The 22,003-nt window shown below is 49.6% G+C and overlaps 1 protein-coding gene across 1 annotated transcript; it reads left to right on the forward strand.

Moving 5' to 3' along the window:
• Window positions 1-435: 435 nt before the first annotated feature.
• On the forward strand, window positions 436-20,632 carry gpc4 (glypican 4). Its single transcript, XM_028959857.1, has 9 exons — window positions 436-969; window positions 11,149-11,307; window positions 12,703-13,100; window positions 13,182-13,347; window positions 14,257-14,387; window positions 14,484-14,630; window positions 14,714-14,838; window positions 15,233-15,405; window positions 18,607-20,632. The coding sequence occupies exons 1-9, from the start codon at window positions 825-827 to the stop codon at window positions 18,822-18,824; spliced, it is 1,662 nt and encodes a 553-aa protein (XP_028815690.1). The 5' UTR covers window positions 436-824; the 3' UTR covers window positions 18,825-20,632.
• Window positions 20,633-22,003: the final 1,371 nt, after the last annotated feature.

Raw genomic sequence — 22,003 nt, forward strand, 5'->3', positions numbered from 1 at the left:
GTAGCTGTGCTGTATTGTTGGGTCTGTGTTGCTGTGCTGTGTTGCTGTGTTGGGTCTGTGTTGTAGGTCTGTGTTGCTGTGCTGTGTTGCTGTGTTGGGTCTGTGTTGTAGGTCTGTGTTGCTGTGTTGTGTTGGGTCTGTGTTGCTGTGTTGGGTCTGTGTTGTAGGTCTGTGTTGCTGTGTTGTGTTGTAGGTCTGTGTTGCTGTGCTGTGTTGTGTCGGGTCTGTGGTGCTGTGTTGGGTCTGTGTTGTAGGTCTGTGTTGCTGTGTTGTGTTGGGTCTGTGTTGCTGTGCTGTGTTGCTGGGTTGGGTCTGTGTTGTAGGTCTGTGTTGCTGTGCTGTGTTGTGTTGTGTCGGGTCGGTCGGTCCACGCCCGATCCTCCGCGCTCCGCCCCGGGTTTTGGCGGCCGCCGCTCTTTGTCCGGAACTGCGCTGCGGGACCGAGCGGCGCAGTCAGCAGCGTCCCGTCTGGAGCGGGGAGCCGAGGACCGAACTTCCTCCAACTTCCACTTCTTTACTTTCCCTTCGTCGGAGTTGGACGTGGCTACTAAAGCGGCGCTCCGGACCTACTTTACGTGAATAGAAGAGAGATCGTTTTTATTCTCGGCCGCTTTCTCACGTTTTTATTCCGGAGAGGCAGCAACTTCGAAACAAAGAAGGAAAGTTTTGGACGAGCGTGTTTTTTTTACAGCTCGCCAGGCCCACGGGAGTGGAAAGTTTGTTGGACGCCGGGAGTCGACGCGGTTGGACCCCGGCTTTGCCAGCGTCTCCATGAGGAGAAGGTTCGGCGGAACCCCGAAAGCCCCCCGCTCCGTGCCGCGACGATGAAGGCGCCGTGCGCGCTCCTCTTCCTCAGCCTGCTCGGCGCGGCCACGCCGGAGTCCCGGTCCAAGAGCTGCACCGACGTGCGCGCCGCCTACAGCTCCAAAGGCTTCAACGTCAACGACGTGCCCAACACGGGCGTGGAAGGTAGGAGCTGCGATCTTCACCTGCACCCGTCCCCAGGCAGGCTCCTCACCCTGCTTCTCAGCCGGGCCAGACACCTCTGGTAGATCCTCTGGTAGATCCTCTGTTAAATCTTCTGGTAGATCCTCTGTTAAATCTTCTGGTAGATCCTCTGTTAAATCTTCTGGTAGATCCTCTGGTAGATCCTCTGGTAGATCCTCTGGTAGATCCTCTGGTAGATCCTCTGGTAGATCCTCTGGTAGATCCTCTGGTAAATCTTCTGGTAGATCCTCTGGTAGATCCTCTGGTAAATCTTCTGGTAGATCCTCTGGTAGATCCTCTGGTAGATCCTCTGGTAAATCCTCTGGTAGATCCTCTGGTAAATCTTCTGGTAGATCCTCTGTTAAATCCTCTGGTAGATCCTCTGTTAAATCCTCTGGTAGATCTTCTGGTAGATCCTCTGGTAAATCTTCTGGTAGATCCTCTGTTAAATCTTCTGGTAGATCCTCTGGTAGATCCTCTGGTAAATCTTCTGGTAGATCCTCTGGTAGATCCTCTGGTAGATCCTCTGTTAAATCTTCTGGTAGATCCTCTGGTAAATCTTCTGGTAGATCCTCTGGTAGATCCTCTGTTAAATCTTCTGGTAGATCCTCTGTTAAATCTTCTGGTAGATCTGCTGGTAGATCCTCTGTTAAATCTTCTGGTAGATCTGCTGGTAGATCCTCTGTTAAATCTTCTGGTAGATCTGCTGGTAGATCCTCTGTTAAATCTTCTGGTAGATCCTCTGGTAAATCCTCTGGTAGATCCTCTGGTAAATCTTCTGGTAGATCCTCTGTTAAATCTTCTGGTAGATCCTCTGTTAAATCCTCTGGTAGATCCTCTGTTAAATCTTCTGGTAGATCTGCTGGTAGATCCTCTGTTAAATCTTCTGGTAGATCCTCTGGTAAATCCTCTGGTAGATCCTCTGGTAAATCTTCTGGTAGATCCTCTGTTAAATCTTCTGGTAGATCCTCTGTTAAATCCTCTGGTAGATCCTCTGTTAAATCTTCTGGTAGATCTGCTGGTAGACCCTCTGTTAAATCTTCTGGTAGATCCTCTGTTAAATCTTCTGGTAGATCCTCTGTTAAATCTTCTGGTAGATCTTCCGGTAAATCCTCTGGTAGATCCTCTGGTAGATCCTCTGGTAGATCCTCTGGTAAATCTTCTGGTAGATCCTCTGGTAGATCTGCTGGTAGACCCTCTGTTAAATCTTCTGGTAGATCCTCTGGTAGATCTGCTGGTAGACCCTCTGGTAAATCTTCTGGTAGATCCTCTGGTAGATCTGCTGGTAGATCCTCTGTTAAATCTTCTGGTAGATCCTCTGGTAAATCTTCTGGTAGATCCTCTGGTAGATCTGCTGGTAGATCCTCCTGTAGATCTCCAGCCTGGAGGATCATCAGTCATTTGTTGTGTGATCTCACGTTCATGGTCTTAAAATCCTACTTTACCCCTCATTTGGATCCAAAGTTGAAGCTGAGTAGGTCTGATCCCCCAAAAAGAGGTGGTCTCCATCCTAATCAAACAGCAAAACGCTGTAAATCACATGACGCGACAACAGGGAATTATGGGTACATTTAGTTTGTGAGCAGGCATGGTGGTAAGGGCCAGTGGTGGCCTAGCGGTTAGGGAAGCGGCCCCGTAATCAGAAGGTTGCCGATCTGCCAAGGTGCCACCGTCCCCACACACTGGTGCCTGTCATGGCTGCCCACTGTGTGTCACCGTGTGCTGTTCTGTGTATCACCATGACAGTCACTTTACTACACAACAGAAGATCTGCTTCCTCTACAATTCTACAGAAGAGGAACGTGAACGCAGTATAATCTGTGTCAGCGAGGAGGTTCGATAAAGCCAGCAGCGTCGTGGCTCCCGGTTCCGGCCTGGACCGTGCTGCTCTACTGTCATTTCTCCACTTCAGGTGTTTATTCCAGACAGTTCCGTGGTGGAACCCACCAACCCCCCCAAAAAAGTCTAAATGCAGCCCAGCATGGGGTGGATGGTGAGTGTAGGAACAATACCCCCCCCCTCCACCACCACATTCCACAGGGGGTCGCCACGGCAACAAAGAGACCCGGGTGGCCACTGCGGCCACACTGCCCAGGGTTCAGGTGTGGAGAACACACACGCACACACACACACACACACACACACACACACACACACACACACACGTACCGGCTCCAACAGGTGTGTACAAGTATGAGCGTCTCTCTCTGTCTCTGTCTGTGTTTGACTAATGTTATCTGGACGTGTGTCTGCAGCGTCCCTGCTCGGAAACCGGGGCTCAGCACTTTCTGCACAGCTGTGGTGTGTGTGTGTGTGTGTGTGTGTGTGTGTGTGTGTGTGTGTGTGTGTGTGTGCGCGTGCGTGCAGGTATACCAAATTCCAAACAAGATATTTTTGGCATCGCTACACTCAGCTGTTGTCTGGACTCAGTCCATCTTTCTCTTGTCCCCTCTGATGTGACGCTGGACTGGAATGGAGACTCCTCATCATCTGATCATTCCTCTAAAGTCCATTTTTATATTTCTGTGTTCCGTGCCGCGCTTTGGCTACGTTTGTCTGCAGATCCGTCTCGCTCCTGTCCGCTTTTCCTGGACGGTTTGCATCCCGAGTAGTGATGTGTCCAGCGTCTTCTTGGGGAATCTGCCTCGATGTGGATGTAGTTACACAGAACGTTCGCTCATCTGGACATTAAGCAGTAAATGTAATACAGGCGAGTTTCATACGGAGAAATTCAAACGAAAGTGTCGGTATTATAAAGAAGCCCCCGATGGCAGGCAGGGGGGTGCAGAGGTGGAACGCTGGACGGTACATATTTAAACTGGTCTTCAAAGGTTTTTAAATCTGATTACGTTTGAGCATCTCACCCATAAAGGTCATGACCTCAGTAAAGTTAGCAGTGGTCCCGTATTCAACAGACATACATCGAAATGTCCACTTCCACAGTCATGCATGTCTGTGAAATCACACACACACACACACACACACACACACGTGCGTTGGCGCTTAATCGCTGCAGCTGATAAATGGTAAAAATGCGAAACAATTCTTCCGCTCTTCCCCTCGTGCACTTTCAAACCGAACCGGCGTTCACAAGTGCGAAAGTGCGCAGTTTCCATGCACTTTAACCCCAAGCTGGAACGTCAAAATGGATCATTTCTCGGCGATATGGCAGAAATATTACATACTTTCCCATATCAAACAATTCACAGCGTTTTCTGATATTGCCAATTTTTTTTTTGTTTATTTCAATAATTTTCACTCTGCTTATCGACCAATAATCACTATTAGACATGATTGTCTACCTTCAGTAATAAAGTGAAATGTGATGCATGTAAGGCTTTCGCTGGTTCCTTCTCTAAGCCGTGTGACAGCTGAGCGAAGGAACCATCTAACAGCTTGCTGAATAGAAGGTTCCTTCCCACCAGAAGGTTCCCCTGGGACCCTGTTGTGGAGCAGGTATATCCACAACATAGTGGTCCTCTTGTAGCTCTGAGGGCTTGGGAAATCTGAGCTTAAGACTGATCTCATCCTTCCCATGGGTGTCACACACACACACACACACACACACACACACACTCGCTCAGATTCTCCAGTGCTCCTCTGTCCCAACATCTGGTAGGTTTTAGCTGCTCGCAGCTGCTACATTTCTAAAGGCCGCCATTGCTGATCAGTGTAGGAACCGTCAGTAGAAACAGCAGGAAGATCTCGCTTATCACATATTTAATAGTCAGGCTGATGGGGACAAGTAAAGTCTTTTCGCTGCAGCGTCGTCTTCATGTCGTTGGATTTTATGGAAGAGCAGAAGCGTCATGGGACGACTAAATAAATGAATGTCCTCTCTGGTCCGCTCTCGTCCTCTCCTCCAGTCCCAGTTCAGACACTGTGACCTTCACCGGCAGGTTTCTTCATCATCGTGGCCAGCAGCCCCCAGCCTGCTCTCTGCTTGGATAAACAAACAGAACATTCCAGATGTTGGAGAGCGTTCACCTGGCTGAGTCGTCCCCGAACCTCGCCGTGGAAGTGCTGTTCCGGCGACGTCTAGGGTTTCGCCCACCGAGCGCAGCTTCATTAGCCGCTGAACGTCTAGCCCCGCCCACGGCTCCCGAGGGGGGCGGTGGGGTGTGGCCGCGGCCCGGTGGAGTGACGGCAGCGCCGGGCCTGACCCGGGAAGTTGGGCAGGCGGGGAGCTTTTGTGTGCTGAGACAAAGCTGCTCGGCTCAAGCCTGGGAGTGTGAGAGGCCAGAGCCATGTTGTGGAATCTCCCCAGGGCACTCTGGGTAAATGCTCTCTGGAATGTGCGCTTACGGAGCAATTTAATTGGCTGGAGGCCCTTACCGGGTTAGGATTGTAACCGCCGTCTTCCACTCGCTCCGATCCTGATAGACCTTCAGGTCTTTTTTTAATAGTTATTGTATTTCGTACACGTCCTGTAAGGCCACGGGTGAAGACCAACATGGCTTCCCACGTCTACAATCTCCTTTTCCAAATGGAATTCCAGAATGAAGGAGAAAAAAAAAGAGAAGATGAGTCTGACCTGGCTTTTGGTATAATAATCAGAGGGTGAGACTAGTTCAGACACAATGTCTCCGTCTTCACTGTCCTCTCATGTTCCTCCAGGGAAATCCTGTACAGTGTGGTGTGTTGGAGTTCATCTACTTCCTGACCTCTCTCTCTAATAAGCATTAGAGTCCTTGCTGATCACCTCAAATAAAGGGTTCCAGTTACGTGTCCCCCATCAGCATGTCCTTGCCTGTCGGAGTGTCTGAAAATGTCTGCAGGTCTTTAATGTGAGTCTTTCATACAGATTAGTATAGAAAACACAGGTCCGTCATCGCCTGCTTTGGGTTTCACCCTCCCTTGACGTCTCGCCCCTCTGAACGTGTCCTGGTAGGACGTCTCCCACCCCTCCTCTTCAGCCACAGCCTCCTCTGCTTCACCCACGCCCAAATCTCCATCCTGCCTCTTCTGCTCCCATGCAGCCTCAAGGCCTGCTTCCCACGTCATGGTTGTCTCCGGAAGGACTACAGCACAGTATCTGGGTGCGAGCAACCTCAGCAGGGGACTGAAGCTTCCTGTGTAGAAACCACTCCTTTTTTCCGTAATTTGCTTGATTTGAGGCATCTTCTGTGTCCTTAAGTAGATTCCAGTGGAACAATATATTCATACTAACATGAAGTTTGGTTCCGGATATTATGGGAGATTGTTTCATGACCATGACCATGACAAGGCTGAACGCGGCACCAAGACACATCTGCAAGGTCTTTCCCAGACAAAGACTTCAAAGCAGACTTCTCATGCTCCTTTGAAGAAACTCCTAGTACAACAGAGATGGTCTGCAGGCAGAAGTAAATCCTGTTGGAGGCTGAATTTGTGCAGATTTGGTCAGGATTCATTGTCCTCGACACCTTTCAGGATTAGAGGAAGCCTACAGGCACAAAAGGTCTGTGGATTGTTCTCCAAGATGTTGGATCCAACAACCTGCAGAGTTGTGCAGGCATACCTAGAAGAACCGAGGCTGTCTTGAAGGACACATTATTAGTAAAAAACAAAATAGTACATGAGACATAATCTTATTCACAACAGAACATCATTTTAAATGGAGACATAATTTAGTAATGTCATTGTCACAATCATGCTGATGAGTGATGCGGTGTCACCAGTAAAGGTCTTCAGCCTCGTCCCTCACACACAGTCAGAATCTTCTGATGAGGTTATGCTCTGTAGATGATTTGTAATTTTGATATCGAGGAACATTTACACAGACTGGAGAGGCTCTGCTTGTTACAGACCTGATATTGATGAACTTCACTGGTTAAGTCACTCCGCTCTACTTCAGATCTTAATGAAGAGTTTAGGTTTTTGTGCTGGAGCATCTACATTTCATTATTAGCTGGCAGCTCATACTGAGCTCATCTCAGAGACCTAAAACCATCTCCTTACAAATGACCGCAGCCCACTTGCTGAGAGCCATTAGACCCTAGAAAGCAACTAATTCATTTTGAATTCCTTCTTGTAGCAGTAAACATTAGTGTAGGTGGTGGTAGTAGCCTAGTGGGTAACACACTCGCCTATGAACCAGAAGACCCGGGTTCAAATCCCACTTACTACCATTGTGTCCCTGAGCAAGACACTTAACCCTAAGTTGCTCCAGGGGGACTGTCCCTGTAACTACTGATTGTAAGTGGATAAGGGCGACTGATAAATGCTGTAAATGTGTAACATCTTCAGATGTTGCTTGTGTCTTGGAGAAAACGGCAAGTCCTGAAATAATCCCATAGGGAATTTATGACGTGGGAATCCTGGAGAAGGAACATGCCAGGGTTGTGGCGGGTCTGCTGGCCAATGGTCACTGAGGTCAGAGGATGCGGTCCTTCCTAAATGAGTGGCTGTTAACCTTTGACCTTGTCTGTTAAGCCTTCAGGGGGGTGAGGTGCTGGTGGTGGTGTTGGGGTGAAGGGGGATGTGGACTAATCTGGCTTTTGTCCTCCCCATTCCTTCTCTGGAGCAAAAGAGCTTGATGCATGGAGGAGTGACTTTATTTTATGATGCTTTTATTAGCCCCTTATTATGTCACTAATGCGGTTTATGGTTAATGAGTTGAATTCCATTTAATTTAGTTTGCATTGTGAACTGCGATTGGCTAAGTTGTTAACTTGAGTTATTTAGCAGTGCCTAATTGTCTAAGGCATGACCTCCCCCCAGTCTGGCCTCCATGTTGGAGTTTTGAAGGTAGACTTCAGACTCCTCCTCCTCGTCTCTGCACAGATCTCAGTTACGTAGCAGGTGGGTGTTCAGGCACTGTCATCAATATACAATATAGTCAAATATCTTATATACAGAAAAATACGAAGATTAGTACTGAAGAAGAATAGCGTGCAGCAGTAGAGGTGTTCAGCAAAATAAGAGGGCCGGGGCAGTGGTGGCCTAGCGGTAAAGTAAGCGACCCTGTAATCAGAAGGTTGCCGGTTCGAATCCCGATCCGCCGAGGTGCCACAGAGTATAGCACCGTCCCCACACACTGCTCCCCGGGCGCCTGTCATGGCCACCCACTGTTCACTCAGGGTGATGGGTTAAATACAGAGGACACATTTTGTTGTGTCACTGTGTGCTGTGCTGCAGTGTTTCACAATGACAATCACTTCACTTTCAACAGACCTATATGGATAAACTTTGGTTGATAAGAAAAGAAAATTTCTATTTATTTAGTTATGATGTGTGTGATATCTACAGTAGAGGCCAAAAGTTCGGACACCTTCTCGTTCAATGTGTTCTTTATTTTCATGACCATTAACATTGGTAGATTCTAACAGAAAAACTATGAATGAACACAAATGGTTTTCCAGCAGTCTTGAAGGAGTTCCCAGAGGTCTTTAGCACTTGTTGGTCTCTTTGCCTTCACTGTGTTGGCATGTGTGCCCAGTCAGGTAGAAGGGAGTCTGGTTCGGTATTCTCATCAGGTGAAACAGATCCCATTGCCGGTCGAGAGGGTGAATGTGTTCTTTACATTGTGGACACTATGCGACGCACGATCAAGCTGACATTCCATATCTGAAATTGCAGTGTATTCCCGGCTTTACCTAGACACTTCACCAAAAAAGGAGCACGTTGACCGGCTGGGGTCTTCGGGCGGGGTCCAGGGCAGGAGCTTGTCGCCGGGAGGGGTCCAGGGCGGGAGCACGTTGACCGGCTGGGGTCTTCGGGCGGGGTCCAGGGGTGGGAGCATGTTGACCGACTGGGGTCTTCGGGCTGGGTCCAGGGCGGGAGCCTGTCGCTGGGTGGGGTCCAGGGGTGGGAGCATGTTGACCGGCTGGGGTCTTCGGGCGGGGTCCAGGGCGGGAGCACGTTGACCGGCTGGGGTCCAGGGCGGGAGCTTGTCGCTGGGAGGGGTCCAGGGTAGGAGCACGTTGACCGGCTGTGGTCTTCGGGCGGGGTCCAGGGGCGGGAGCACGTTGACCGGCGGGGTCCAGGGCAGGAGCTTGTCGCTGGGAGGGGTCCAGGGCGGGAGCACGTTGACCAGCTGGGGTCTTCGGGCGGGGTCCAGGGGCGGGAGCACGTTGAACGGCGGGGTCCAGGGCGGGAGCTTGTCACCGGGAGGGGTCCAGGGCAGGAGCACGTTGACTGGCTGGGGTCTTCGGGCGGGGTCCAGGGGCGGGAGCACGTTGACCGGCGGGGTCCAGGGCGGGAGCTTGTCGCCGGGAGGGGTCCAGGGCAGGAGCACGTTGACCGGCTGGGGTCTTCGGGCGGTGTCCAGGGCGGGAGCCTGTCGCCGGGAGGGGTCCAGGGCAGGAGCACGTTGACCGGCTGGGGTCTTCGGGCGGGGTCCAGGGGCGGGAGCACGTTGAACGGCGGGGTCCAGGGCGGGAGCTTGTCGCCGGGAGGGGTCCAGGGCAGGAGCACGTTGACCGGCTGGGGTCTTCGGGCGGTGTCCAGGGCGGGAGCCTGTCGCCGGGAGGGGTCCAGGGCAGGAGCACGTTGACCGGCTGGGGTCTTCGGACGGGGTCCAGGGGCGGGAGCACGTTGAACGGCGGGGTCCAGGGCGGGAGCTTGTCGCTGGGAGGGGTCCAGGGCGGGAGCACGTTGACCAGCTGGGGTCTTCGGGCGGGGTCCAGGGGCGGGAGCACGTTGAACGGCGGGGTCCAGGGCGGGAGCTTGTCGCCGGGAGGGGTCCAGGGCAGGAGCACGTTGACCGGCTGGGGTCTTCGGGCGGGGTCCAGGGGCGGGAGCACGTTGACCGGCGGGGTCCAGGGCGGGAGCTTGTCGCCGGGAGGGGTCCAGGGCAGGAGCACGTTGACCGGCGGGGTCCAGGGGCGGGAGCACGTTGAACGGCGGGGTCCAGGGCGGGAGCTTGTCGCTGGGAGGGGTCCAGGGCGGGAGCACGTTGACCGGCTGGGGTCTTCGGGCTGGGTCCAGGGCGGGAGCCTGTCGCCGGGTGGGGTCCAGGGCAGGAGCACGTTGACCGGCGGGGTCCAGGGGCGGGAGCACGTTGAACGGCGGGGTCCAGGGCGGGAGCTTGTCGCCGGGAGGGGTCCAGGGCAGGAGCACGTTGACCGGCGGGGATCCAGGGCGGGAGCTTGTCGCCGGGAGGGGTCCAGGGCGGGAGCACGTTGACCGGCTGGGGTCTTCGGGCGGGGTCCAGGGCGGGAGCTTGTCGCTGGGAGGGGTCCAGGGCGGCAGCACGTTGACCGGCTGGGGTCTTCGGGCGGTGTCCAGGGCGGGAGCCTGTCGCCGGGTGGGGTCCAGGGGCGGGAGCACGTTGACCGGCGGGGTCCAGGGCGGGAGCTTGTCGCTGGGAGGGGTCCAGGGCGGCAGCACGTTGACCGGCTGGGGTCTTCGGGCTGGGTCCAGGGCGGGAGCTTGTCGCTGGGAGGGGTCCAGGGCGGGAGCACGTTGACCGGCTGGGGTCTTCGGGCGGGGTCCAGGGCGGGAGCTTGTCGCTGGGAGGGGTCCAGGGCGGCAGCACGTTGACCGGCTGGGGTCTTCGGGCGGTGTCCAGGGCGGGAGCCTGTCGCCGGGTGGGGTCCAGGGGCGGGAGCACGTTGACCGGCGGGGGTCCAGGGCGGGAGCTTGTCGCTGGGAGGGGTCCAGGGCGGCAGCACGTTGACCGGCTGGGGTCTTCGGGCTGGGTCCAGGGCGGGAGCCTGTCGCTGGGAGGGGTCCAGGGCGGGAGCACGTTGACCGGCTGGGGTCTTCGGGCGGGGTCCAGGGGGGTTTATGTACGCATGTTTTCTTGCTGTTTGTTGAATTTGAAATATTACATTTGAAGGCAACTTTAAAGTCTTTTTTCAGTAAAATGGGGATGAATGAAGGTCGGAAGGAGTTGGTGAGCGCGGCGTAAATGGCGCGTATTCACCGTTCTTCCTGGTTTAAATGGGAATATTGTGAACGTGTCTGGCTCTCTGTGAGGGGGTCTGTGTGCAGGCCAGTAAACTCCAGTGGTTTGAGGGCAATGAGAAACCCAAACAGGCTCGTTAGAGAGCTGCCCGGTGAAAGGGACCTTGTGTTCATGCCGAATTCCAGCAACGGGCATTAAAAAGAAAGAAAAACAAAACATTACAGCAGCTGGGACTCGCCGTCCCACGCCGGCTCCATCCTCATGGTTCTCCTCTCGGGTCTCCAGCGCTGGACCAGATTTACTCCACTTTCTTTTCATTTCTCCATTAGGTGGCCATCTGAAGGTGTGTCCCCAGGGCTTCTCCTGCTGCACGCTGGAAATGGAAGAGAAGCTGAGTCAGCAGAGCCGCTCAGACCTGAAGGAGCCGGTGTCCACGCTGAGCTCCACCCTGCGAAACACCTTCAACCAGCGGCACCGCCACTTCGACCGTGAGTTACACAAAACCACAAATGCTTGTTGTACGTGGAGATCTGGAGCCGGGCTTATTAAGGTAGAAGTTCCTGAGGAACAGTGGAACAGCTGGATAAAAGTCCAGGTCCTTCAACAGTAAGGGTCTAGTTAGTAGAACACGTTTCTCCTGCTGTGGACCTCACGTGTGCCAGAAGTGGAGAGAATTCATCTGAACGAACACATACGAGGAATTTTTGATTCCAGTTGATGGCGTCTCTCATGCACGAGAATATAAAATATAGCTAATATTGGGTCCGGGGTCACAGGTCACTCTGGTACAGCTGGACTTGGTGTGTGTCTGACAGGCGCCACGCCCTTTTGTTGCCATCTGTCTTCCAGCATGTCCAACCCTTCATCACCAATCACACACACAGGCTATCAGACAGACCACACACACACACACACACACACACACACACACACTCTGCAGACTCGGCTGTAAATATCCGGCAGCTTCAGGATGGTGGCGAGGGGGAACCATCCGCCGGTCTGACAGGAGAACATGCCCTGCTGACTCATGTGAGAACAGATGATCTGCCCGTGCTCACCCAGGGAGGAGGAGAGGTCCCAGCAGCGAGCTTTCCTGGGACGTCCCTTTCGTCCAGACGCATGGACGTGAAATCTGAAAACCAGACCTGACCTCTACACGCTTCCTCAGTTTCATGTTCACGTATCTGTGAGGACATTTGGTTCTTGGGAAGTTATAAATAAATATATCTGACACACACTCGCTCCCCGTGCTGTAACCTTTCACACACATTTTTCTGAAGAAGACTGTAGACAAGGAGACGTTGTCCTGGCGGGAGGGGGTGTGATGAGGAGTCCAGGCGTGTGGGCTGGAGTGGCTCTTCCTCTTAATCTGTGTCAGTGGAGATTTCTGAAGTTCTAAAGTAATGTACAAACACACAAAACTGTCTTACACACACACACACACACACAGTAGTGTATCTGAAGTGTGTGTGAAAGAGCAGTGAAGAAGAATGAAATGATGTGTATGATGGACCAAAGGGTTCCATGATTAATGCTGGAGTGTGTGTGTGTGTGTGGGGGGGGGGGGGGTTGACATTCCCACGAATGAAGCAGGTTGTTGTTTGGTATCTCCACTGAAGACGTGGATTGACATGTCTTGGGGGTGTCCCTCATTCACAAAAAAAAAGTCTGGACACAAAGTGTGTCCTATCAGAGACGAGTATACGCATGAATGTGTTTCGGCCTGCACACTTCGCTTGGTCCAATGTCCTCTGTCTGTCTGCCCTCTGCCCCATAGATAATGAATAAGTGACCTAATAACCGTCCAGCCGGGTTATTGATTAACATTCCCGCCGGAACGATTATCTCCCGATCCCGATTAACATTCCGCCTCCTCCCTGCAGAGTTCTTCCGCGAGCTGCTGACCAACGCCGAGCAGTCCCTCCACAGCATGTTCGTCCGCACGTACGGCATGATGTACATGAAGAACGCCGAGCTCTTCAAGCGCTTCTTCCAGGACCTGCAGCGCTACTACGTCCACGGCGCCACGGCGGTCAACCTGGACTCCATGCTGTCGGACTTCTGGGCGGAGCTGCTGGAGCGCATGTTCCGATTGGTCAACGTCCAGTACGACTTCAGCGACGCCTACATGGAGTGCGTGAGCCGCCACACCGAGCAGCTGCAGCCGTTCGGGGACGTCCCGCGCAAGCTGAGGATTCAGCTGAAGCGCTCCTTCATCGCGGCGAGGACCTTCACGCGTGGCCTGGCCCTCATGCCCGAGGTGGTGGGCAAAGTGTCCACGGTGAGTCCCAGCTTCAGACGTGCCGGGACGCGGCCTCTGTAGCGTTCTGGCTGTGGTCTGAAATGTCTCTGTGTCTCGCAGGTGAGCGCGTCCCCCGGCTGTATACGCGCCGCAATGAAGATGCTCTACTGTCCCTACTGCTCCGCCCAGGTGGCCCTGAAGCCCTGTCAGAATTACTGTCTCAACGTCCTGCGGGGCTGCCTGGCCAACCAGGCGGACCTGGACTCCGAGTGGAACAACTTCCTGGGTGAGTGACCTCCGGACAGACACATTCCACCGTGTTCCTCGCTCAACAGTGCTGGCCAGGGGTGGTGGTGGCCTAGCAGTTAAAGAAGTGGCCCCGTAATCAGAAGGTTCCAATCCCGATCCGCCAAGGTGCCACTGAGCAAAGCACCGTCCCCACACACTGCTCCCCGGGCGCCTGTCATGGTGCCCACTGCTCACTCAGGGTGATGGTTAAATGCAGAGGACAAATTTCACTGTGTGCACCGTGTGCTGTGCTGCTGTGTATCACATGTGACAATCACTTCACTTTCAACCCCCCGGTTCCTGCTCACTTGTCTCCTGGGTCCACCAGATGTTTGTAACTTTTTTGCAAGACGCCCATGACATGAGGAATTCGGCTCTGCAAACCAGACCATTGTAAAACCGTCTCTCATAAAGAGGACATGTCCGGGTCACCCTGGTCACCCTGGGTCTCTCAGCTTCCTGCTGCTGTTGTAGAACACTTATCACTTTAAAGGGCTATTTTTGGCCAAAATTTACATTTCCAGCATTTACCAGACGCCCTTATCCAGAGTGACGTACACTCGGTAGTTACAGGGACAGTCCTCCCCTGGAGACACTCAAGGTTAAGTGTCTTGCTCAGGGACACAATGGTAGTAAGTGGGATTTGAACCTGGGTCTTCTGGTAGGCGAGTGTGTTACCCGCTAGGCTAATAGCTCCCACAATGATTTAGTAGGATTAAACATGAAAAACGTTCACTCCAACCTTCACCACATATACTGTTAATAAACCAGGGTGGACGTCCAGCCTCACAGACATTTCCATTCAACGTATAGAATAGATGGATCAATACCTGCTCAACAAAGAGAAACGGTGTCCCGTACCGAGATCCCACAAGCTGGTGGTTTATTCAAGTTTGCTGCCTTCTAGATGCCATGTTGAGTCTTGCTGAAAGGCTGGAAGGACCTTTCAACTTTGAGTCGGTCATGGACCCCATCGATGTGAAGATCTCTGACGCCATCATGAACATGCAGGAGAACAGCATGCAGGTGTCTCAGAAGGTCGGTCGTCGTCGTCATTACGTCCTGTATGAGTCCTGTATGAGTTCTGTGCTGAAGGTCGGAGCTGTGAGGGCTTTCCTCTGCTCCCGGTTTCAGGTGTTCCAGGGTTGTGGTCCGCCCAAGCTCAGCGAAGTGTTCCGCTCCCGGAGAGCTGCTAAGGACACTGGATTCACTGGCCGCTTCCGGCCGTACAGTCCGGATGCTCGGCCCACCACGGCGGCCGGGACCACCCTGGACCGACTGGTGAGGAAGGAAAACATGCATCTGAGAAATGGTTGAAGTAGAAAGAAGGAAGATGATTTAACTCTGACTTCTCTCGTCTCCAGCTGACAGATGTGAAGAAAAAGCTGAAGCACGCAAAGAAGTTCTGGTCCACACTCCCAGACACCGTGTGTGTTGGAGAGAGGGTTGCTGTTGGCGACGAGTGCTGGAATGGCACTGCCAAGAGCAGGTACGGTCCCGCCTTCACGCGTCTTATTCAGTATTACTGCAGAATGGAGACGGTCCATTCCTCTTTCGGGTTATCAAGTAGAGGACAACGTCTTTGGTCATTTCGACACTAAAAGTATGGACATGAAAGACATTTCTCAGAGTCCATGATTCAAAATCTGTTCATACAGTTTGGTTAGAGCTAATTAATTAGTTTAACTGCGAGTCTGGAGCATCTCAGGTCAACAGTTCCTATGAATGGAATAATGGAACTCAAAACGGCCAACTGAAGTGAGAATCATCTCTGAAATTGAGAAATTGATTTTGAATCAATTCATAAATCTGATCAAACTGTGAGCTTCTTATTAATTGAGTTACTTATGATTCAACATCCCGTAACATTCTCATTTATTAAGATACCAGTCTGCCGTGATGAGCAGTGGCCTTGCCAATCAGATCTCGAACCCTGACGTGGTGGTCGACATCACGAAGCCGGACATGGTCATCCGCCGGCAGATCGCGGTGTTAAAGGAGATGACCAGCTGGCTGAAGGCGGCACACAGTGGGAACGATATTTCATTTGACAGCGGTGAGTCCTTCTCTACACACACACGTTTCACTGGCATTTATAAAAATATTCCTGTATTGATTATGGCTGGCTAGTGGGGTCCGATAAGTGATATTTGGTACCCATGTGAACTTTGTAGGCAAATTATTTATTTTGTGTTCTTGCACATTTTTACACAATAATTTTCATGACCTTATTTTCTCTGAAATGTCTGTGCAACGTGTCTCCGTCTCACGGGGTAAAGCCAGCGAAGACACTACTGTCCTGCGCTGGTTTTAGTAGCCTAGTGGGTGGTAGTAGCCTAGTGGGTAAAACACTCGCCTGTGAACCAGGAGACCCAGGTTCAAATCCCACTTACTACCATTGTGTCCCTGAGCAAGACACTTAACCTTAAGTTGCTCCAGGGAGACTGTCCCTGTAAATACTGACTGTAAGTCCCTCTGGATAAGGGCGTCTGATAAATGCAGTAAATGTAAATGTTTTAAACGATGTAGCTATAAACGTCTTACAGGAACTACGTACTTTGTTATGCATTCATGCCAGATTTCAATGACTTTTCCATCATTTTAGATGTTTATTTCATATTCCACAACTTTTCGAGACCTGAAAAGTTCTCGGTTCAAATTCCATGACATGCACACGGATCAGAGAGACAACCTGTCTCCTGTGTGGGAATATTTTGGGCTCCCAAAAAAATGCTAAAAGAGGAATCCAGGACTACTGAACTTGAGTAAAGTTAGCAGTCAGTTCTGTATTCGACACAGGACACTCATTTTTGGACTAAAATGTTCAAATATTGGACAGAGAAGATAGGTGGTTTGAGAGAGGACTGAGGGAAGCTTTGCATGTGCAAATGAACAAACCATCACTCAACAGAGGTGGAGGCCTCAACATAAAATGCTGCCCCTTCATCCATCCCCAGAAAAACCAGGCCCAATTCACACGTCGGCCACATTTAACGGCCCGCTTCATGGGGGCAGGAGGAGCTGCCAGGGCGGGGCCGTCACGTCCACTCACCCCCTCCCCCTGCCTTTGTTTCACTTAACAAGCCTGTTCAAGGCGGGATTGAGGTGAAACCAACCTGGAGGATAAAGTTGTGGTCACAAGCCAACTTCCCTCAGATTGACACAGTTCTGTGGATGCAGAATGGAACGTATCTACCTTAAAGAAAGAAAGTCCAGTTGCCACGACTCAACTTTCAGACAAGTTCACCTGGATGACTGAGAATCTTCACAGATGTATTCGACAGACATTCACAGATCTTTGCTGGATTTTCTCTGCTTTTCACACAGTCATGAACACATGCTGGTGTTTCAATTGCTGCAGCAAATTAATAGTGAAATTGAGAAATTGATTTTGTGAATAGTGTCGGATACAGAACTTTACATTTACAGAGCTTGCAGAAAAAGGATTGCGCAATTATCTCAGGATGCTGCAGACATATACAGTTCAGGCCAAAAGTGCGGACACACCTTCTCATGTCTTTTTTTTATTTTCATGACCATTTACGTTGGTAGATTCTCACTGAAGGCATCAAAACTATGAATGAACACATGTGGAGTTCTGTACTTAACAAAAAAGGTGAAATAAGTGAAAACATGTTTTATTCTTGAAGGAGTTCCCAGAGGTGTTTAGCACTTGTTGGGGTTCAGCTCACCCCAAACCAGATTCTCAGTGAGAATCTACCAACGTAAATGGTCATGAAAATAAGGAAAACACGTTGAATGAGACTCAAAAGAGCCATTTGAAAAGAGAAAGCACTGGGAGCAGCAAATCCTAGTTAAACATGTAAAATGAATGTAACACTGCGGATATAATTTTTATGCTATGTATGAAAAACTAGGCTTTTGCTTGTGAATTTATTTATGCGTGTTACATATATATATGTGTGTGTGTGTGTGTGTGTGTGTGTGTGTGTGTGTATATATATATATATATATATATATATATATATATAAATTCAACATATACAAATCATTAAACACTAAATATTGCAAACAACTGTTTACTCACCCCAAGAGGCTTCAGATTTTCAAACACGACTCCAATTCAGGGTGGCGGGCAATTACACATACGGCATTTGTGACTCATAAAAAAAAAACACGAAAAAAGTTAATAATCTTCAAATTTGAAAGTACAGTAATAAGAAAACATGCCGTAAGTAAAACCGACTTAAACTATTTATTATTAGGTAAAGTGTAAGGACGAAAAGGCCACATGGTGACCCCTGGCTTAGGTCCCATAAAGCCTTTCACGTCTGCACATCACGATTATTTTATTAAGTAGGGTGACCAGCTTTGTGGCAGCTTCTGTGGATTGCACCAATAAACCACTGCTGCAAAGATGAGCAGATCCTGCCGGGTGTTCAGCGGTCGTGGCAATATTCTCTCTTCAACTTGAACTGATTTGTGAACTGTTAAAGCTCTAAAACATTATTTTCCTGCTTTTTTATTGTCCCTGCATTGAAGTTGAGGATTTTGGCTTCAACAAATGATCTGTGCTACCTATAGATTTCATTTTATTTAGACATTTATATTTTATGAAAAGCTGCAATTAATACCTTCTTAAGTTTAAAAGCTTTATATAGTGTGTTTGTGTGATTTATATAGGTTGAAACAGTTGTGAAATAAATTCATGTAAAATAATTGTGAAATCCGAATAATTTCTCGGATTATAATCGTACTACCAAAATTTCTAATCTTTGCAACCCTATTCATAAATTATGGAAAGAATACAGCATTAAAGAGAAAGCATCTAATTCAAATTAATAGATGCTTTAATACTAGGGGTGTGTATTAAGGATCTCACGATATACAGGTCACGATACGATTAGATCACAATATTTTGTGATACTGTACACATGCAATACTCTACAGTGCACTGAAAATGTAAAAACAGCTGAAATACAAGATGCTGTGTACAATCTGTGTGGATCACATTACATTAATAATTCCGCTAAAACAACATATCTCAGGACAGAATTTTGGACTAAATTTTTATAAAAAATATCGATATTTGATGTCCCTGAATCGATACATTATCGTCACGTAAATGATCACAATAAAGTGATGTATCGATATTTTCTAATATTAATTACATGTACAGGGCTTCGGGGTTCAATATAGACGATCAGAAATATTTGTGGGCGGCACATGAAATGGCAGCTTGGAAATAGTGCCCATAACCTGTATTATTACTTAATTTCCTGTTTCTGTCTGCCAGATGATGATGGCAGTGGATCCGAGAGTGGCAGTGGCTGTGACTCGCCGTCCTGCGAGGACGATCGGGACATCTACTTCTCCACTGTGGCCCCGGTCCGGCCTCGCATTGTCCAGGTGGTTGGTGAGGGGAAGGACAGCGGCGGCGCTGCAGCACGGTGCAGCGCGGTGCTGGTACTCGCTTCTCTGGTTCTGACCCTGCTGCTGACCCACTGGAGATGAGCAGAGGACCGAGAGAGAGAGAGACTTCCCTCCATGGCTTCATTCTGCCTATCACACGGGGAGACTTGGATTAATCAATCAAGGACTTATTCAAATAAAAATTACGGACATCAAGCACACCATGGAATTCCTCCTCAGAGCGACTTAACATACGACAGCGTTCAACTCTGCCTAACCTTGTATCGCTCCTTTTTACAGATACAGAGTTCTAATATGACTCTTTTCATTCTGTGTGTGTGGGGATGTGTGTGTGTGTGTGTGTGTGTGTGTAAGTGTGTAAGTTCTTTGTCACTGACAGTTAATCAGCCATGTATGACATGTATAGTTCAGTGTAGCAAGTATTCAGTAACCTTACCTAATTTGTATAAGTGTGTGTGTGTGTGATCCTCCCATGCATACATGATATGTGGCTGCTTGAGTACTTTTGTAAGTTGCACACCTATTGTCATGAATTCATTTACAACGGTCCAAGTTTTGTACCATAAAAAGTGGGCACTGAGCACACCGACAGAGGCTCGTCAGCAAGGAAGAAAGTCTGGATTTTTATTCTTTTCTTTTTGTTTTTAGTCTACGTGGGTGTGGCTGTGTCGGCAGCAGATGAAACTCACAGTTGTGCAGAATCTTCTCGTGCTCGTCATGCAGAGCAAAACCTGGATGTGTGGAGCAGCCATACTCAAGTATGTCATCACATTTGTAGACCCTCAGGGCCACCTGAGTCCTGCTTCAGGGCGTCTGGTGATGACTTTCCCACCCACAGCATGGCTTCATTCCACCGTGCAGAGGGGTTTCGGCCGCCAACCATCACATGGTCTCGATTAAGTCGTGGTTTGAAGGACTGCATTGTTATGGAGGGTCCAAATACAGGATTGGGAATCAAAAATGATCAAACTAGAACGTGAGGTGTTCATCCGAATTAAACTGGTTGTTTGTGAGGTTTAGTTGTGTTTGTCCAAACCTCTATTAGGTACTTCAGGAGTATCCTTGAGTTCCACTGTCACAGTGCGTGGCGTCGGTGGAGGTGGCCGGTCAACTCTTGTCCAGAACATTTCATGTGTCATAAGCTACAACTCTACGTCCCAAAACATTTCTCATGTGCCCTTGATTTAAATGATCAGGCCCACACCTATCTACCCTCGTAATGGGAAAACAGAAAAGAATTCCCCATGCTTTTATGTACAGTAAATTATTTAATGCATGTTTCTTTGAAGGCATTATGACCGCTCCTTCATTCAAAGATGAATTAACCGGCAAACAGTGTATTTATATTGGTAAACCTTTCAATCGGTACACGTGCTTGGTTCGGAGTTCTGATGTTCTCTGGTACTGTGTTCTTGAGAGAAGATGATGGATGTACCACGTGCCGAACGTTTTTTCCCCTGCAAATCCTCTTCACTTTACCTGCCCTATACAAATACTAGTCACAGCCAAGACCCCACCATCTGCCACAGGACTAGATGTGGGCTTGATTTCAGAAATCCGGTAAATTCCTGCCAACACAACTCGGTCAACACTGAAATGTCCGTATTCCCAGAAGAGAGAAGCTGTCCTCATGTTGCAGGTGAAATGGACACTTGAAATGAATGAGGGTTTGAATTTTTTTTTTTTTTAAACACCTTCACTTCCAGACCAAGAGAAGCGTCTCTGGTGAAATAGCACAATCTGATTAAGAATTGTGTGTCATGTCGCCATTTTAGTTTTTGTTTTCAGAGTACATGTTGCAGAGAAAAAGAAGATAGATGATAAAATGTAAAAATATATATATTGAACATTTCCTAGTCTTGTTTAAATAAAAAAACTCCGATATTTAATTGCCTGCTTTCTTTATTGGCCTGTCTTTACCAAACTTGAATCGTGGCGCGCAAGTACATGAATTTTTTGGAAATCATTCTCCTGTTCATGAGCACAGCACAAAAGTTTTGGCTGCTGACTGAAATGAACCCCTCATCCCTTTAAATATGTCTGATTACACTATGACTAAAACGCTACGTCTGATAAAGAAGACCGTCTGCATGTCAGGGAGCACAGGAGCGGCAACCAGTAAACCCTGCTGATTGGCTGGCGATTGCTCATTTGCATACACACGATTATGGAACATAAATTCCCCCTTCCCTGAAGACCAGGGAACCAGATGGGCTTCTCTTCAGGGAAGTAACTGCTTGGAATGTTCGGAATGTGTGTGTGTGTGTGAGAATTTTAGCTGCAGGTTATGATTGAGAGAGGAAAGTGGAATACTGGGAATGTTTTATGTTGGTGTGTTTGCTGAATGCGCATTTTGCTGCGACTACAAGCTTTATGTTGTGTGTAAGAAGGGGAACTTGTAGTCGGAAGGTTGCTGGTTCAAATTACCCAACCGCCAAGGTACCACAGGTCCCCTTGATGTAAGTACCGTCCCCACACACTGGTCCCCGGGCGCCTGTCATGGCTGCCCACTGCTCACCAAGGTTGATGGTTAAAAGCAGAGGACATGTTTCACCGTGTGTTCTGCATTCATTTTTATATGATTGTACATTTTTCTTTGGGGAATTATTTAATCTGAATAAAAGAGACCCTTTGTCTCGGCCATGGTGGTGGCAGCAGTACCAGAACAGGTGGACAAGGCCCTCTGACTGAGCACACTTCCTGTCAACTCTTCTTATTTTCTGTGTGGTTGAATGAGTTCTTTTACAGAAGGGGCAGCATGAGGTGCTCCTGGAACGTGCATCAGCCTCATGCATCAGCCAGGGACTCTGGCACTTTGTCATGCGTGCTTATCTGCTCGATGCGGGACTACTTGGTGGTTGGAGAGCTGCATGTAGAGCTGTGTTGTGCATGACCCTCTACCTTGGAGGCTGCCGTTAGTCTTGCATCTGAAATAGAATCCATTGGACATTAGGTACGATCAGACGGAGACATTGTTTGGTCTGGTGAACGTTTTGTGATGAAGTGCAGGATCCCCCTGTGGTCTGAGGGAACGGTTCTACGTGTCTCCAGAGGGCGTTTCTGCCCTGACTGATGAAGGCCGGAGCTGGGAACTCCCACTATGGTTAGTCTGTGTGTAGGGGCATCGAGGCATATTCATTGGTTGACACAGGGTCTGAAGTTTCAGAAGCTTTTGGTACCCTGTGTTGGTACGGTGACTAAAGAAACGGAGCTGATTTTAAAAAGTGTCTGCTGTTTGTCATTAGCTCTGGGGTGGAATT

This window comes from Denticeps clupeoides, chromosome 18 (assembly GCF_900700375.1).
Source record: "Denticeps clupeoides chromosome 18, fDenClu1.1, whole genome shotgun sequence".
In the NCBI taxonomy this organism is placed as follows: domain Eukaryota; kingdom Metazoa; phylum Chordata; class Actinopteri; order Clupeiformes; family Denticipitidae; genus Denticeps; species Denticeps clupeoides.

Excerpts from the sequence above, each read along its gene's own strand:
- gpc4 (XM_028959857.1), top strand. The coding sequence starts at position 825 with ATGAAGGCGCCGTGCGCGCTCCTCTTCCTCAGCCTGCTCGGCGCGGCC. Across the intron at positions 14,388-14,483 it reads GCATGCAGGTGTCTCAGAAG|GTGTTCCAGGGTTGTGGTCC; the intron begins GTCGGTCGTCGT and ends TCCCGGTTTCAG. Across the intron at positions 14,839-15,232 it reads AATGGCACTGCCAAGAGCAG|ATACCAGTCTGCCGTGATGA; the intron begins GTACGGTCCCGC and ends TCATTTATTAAG.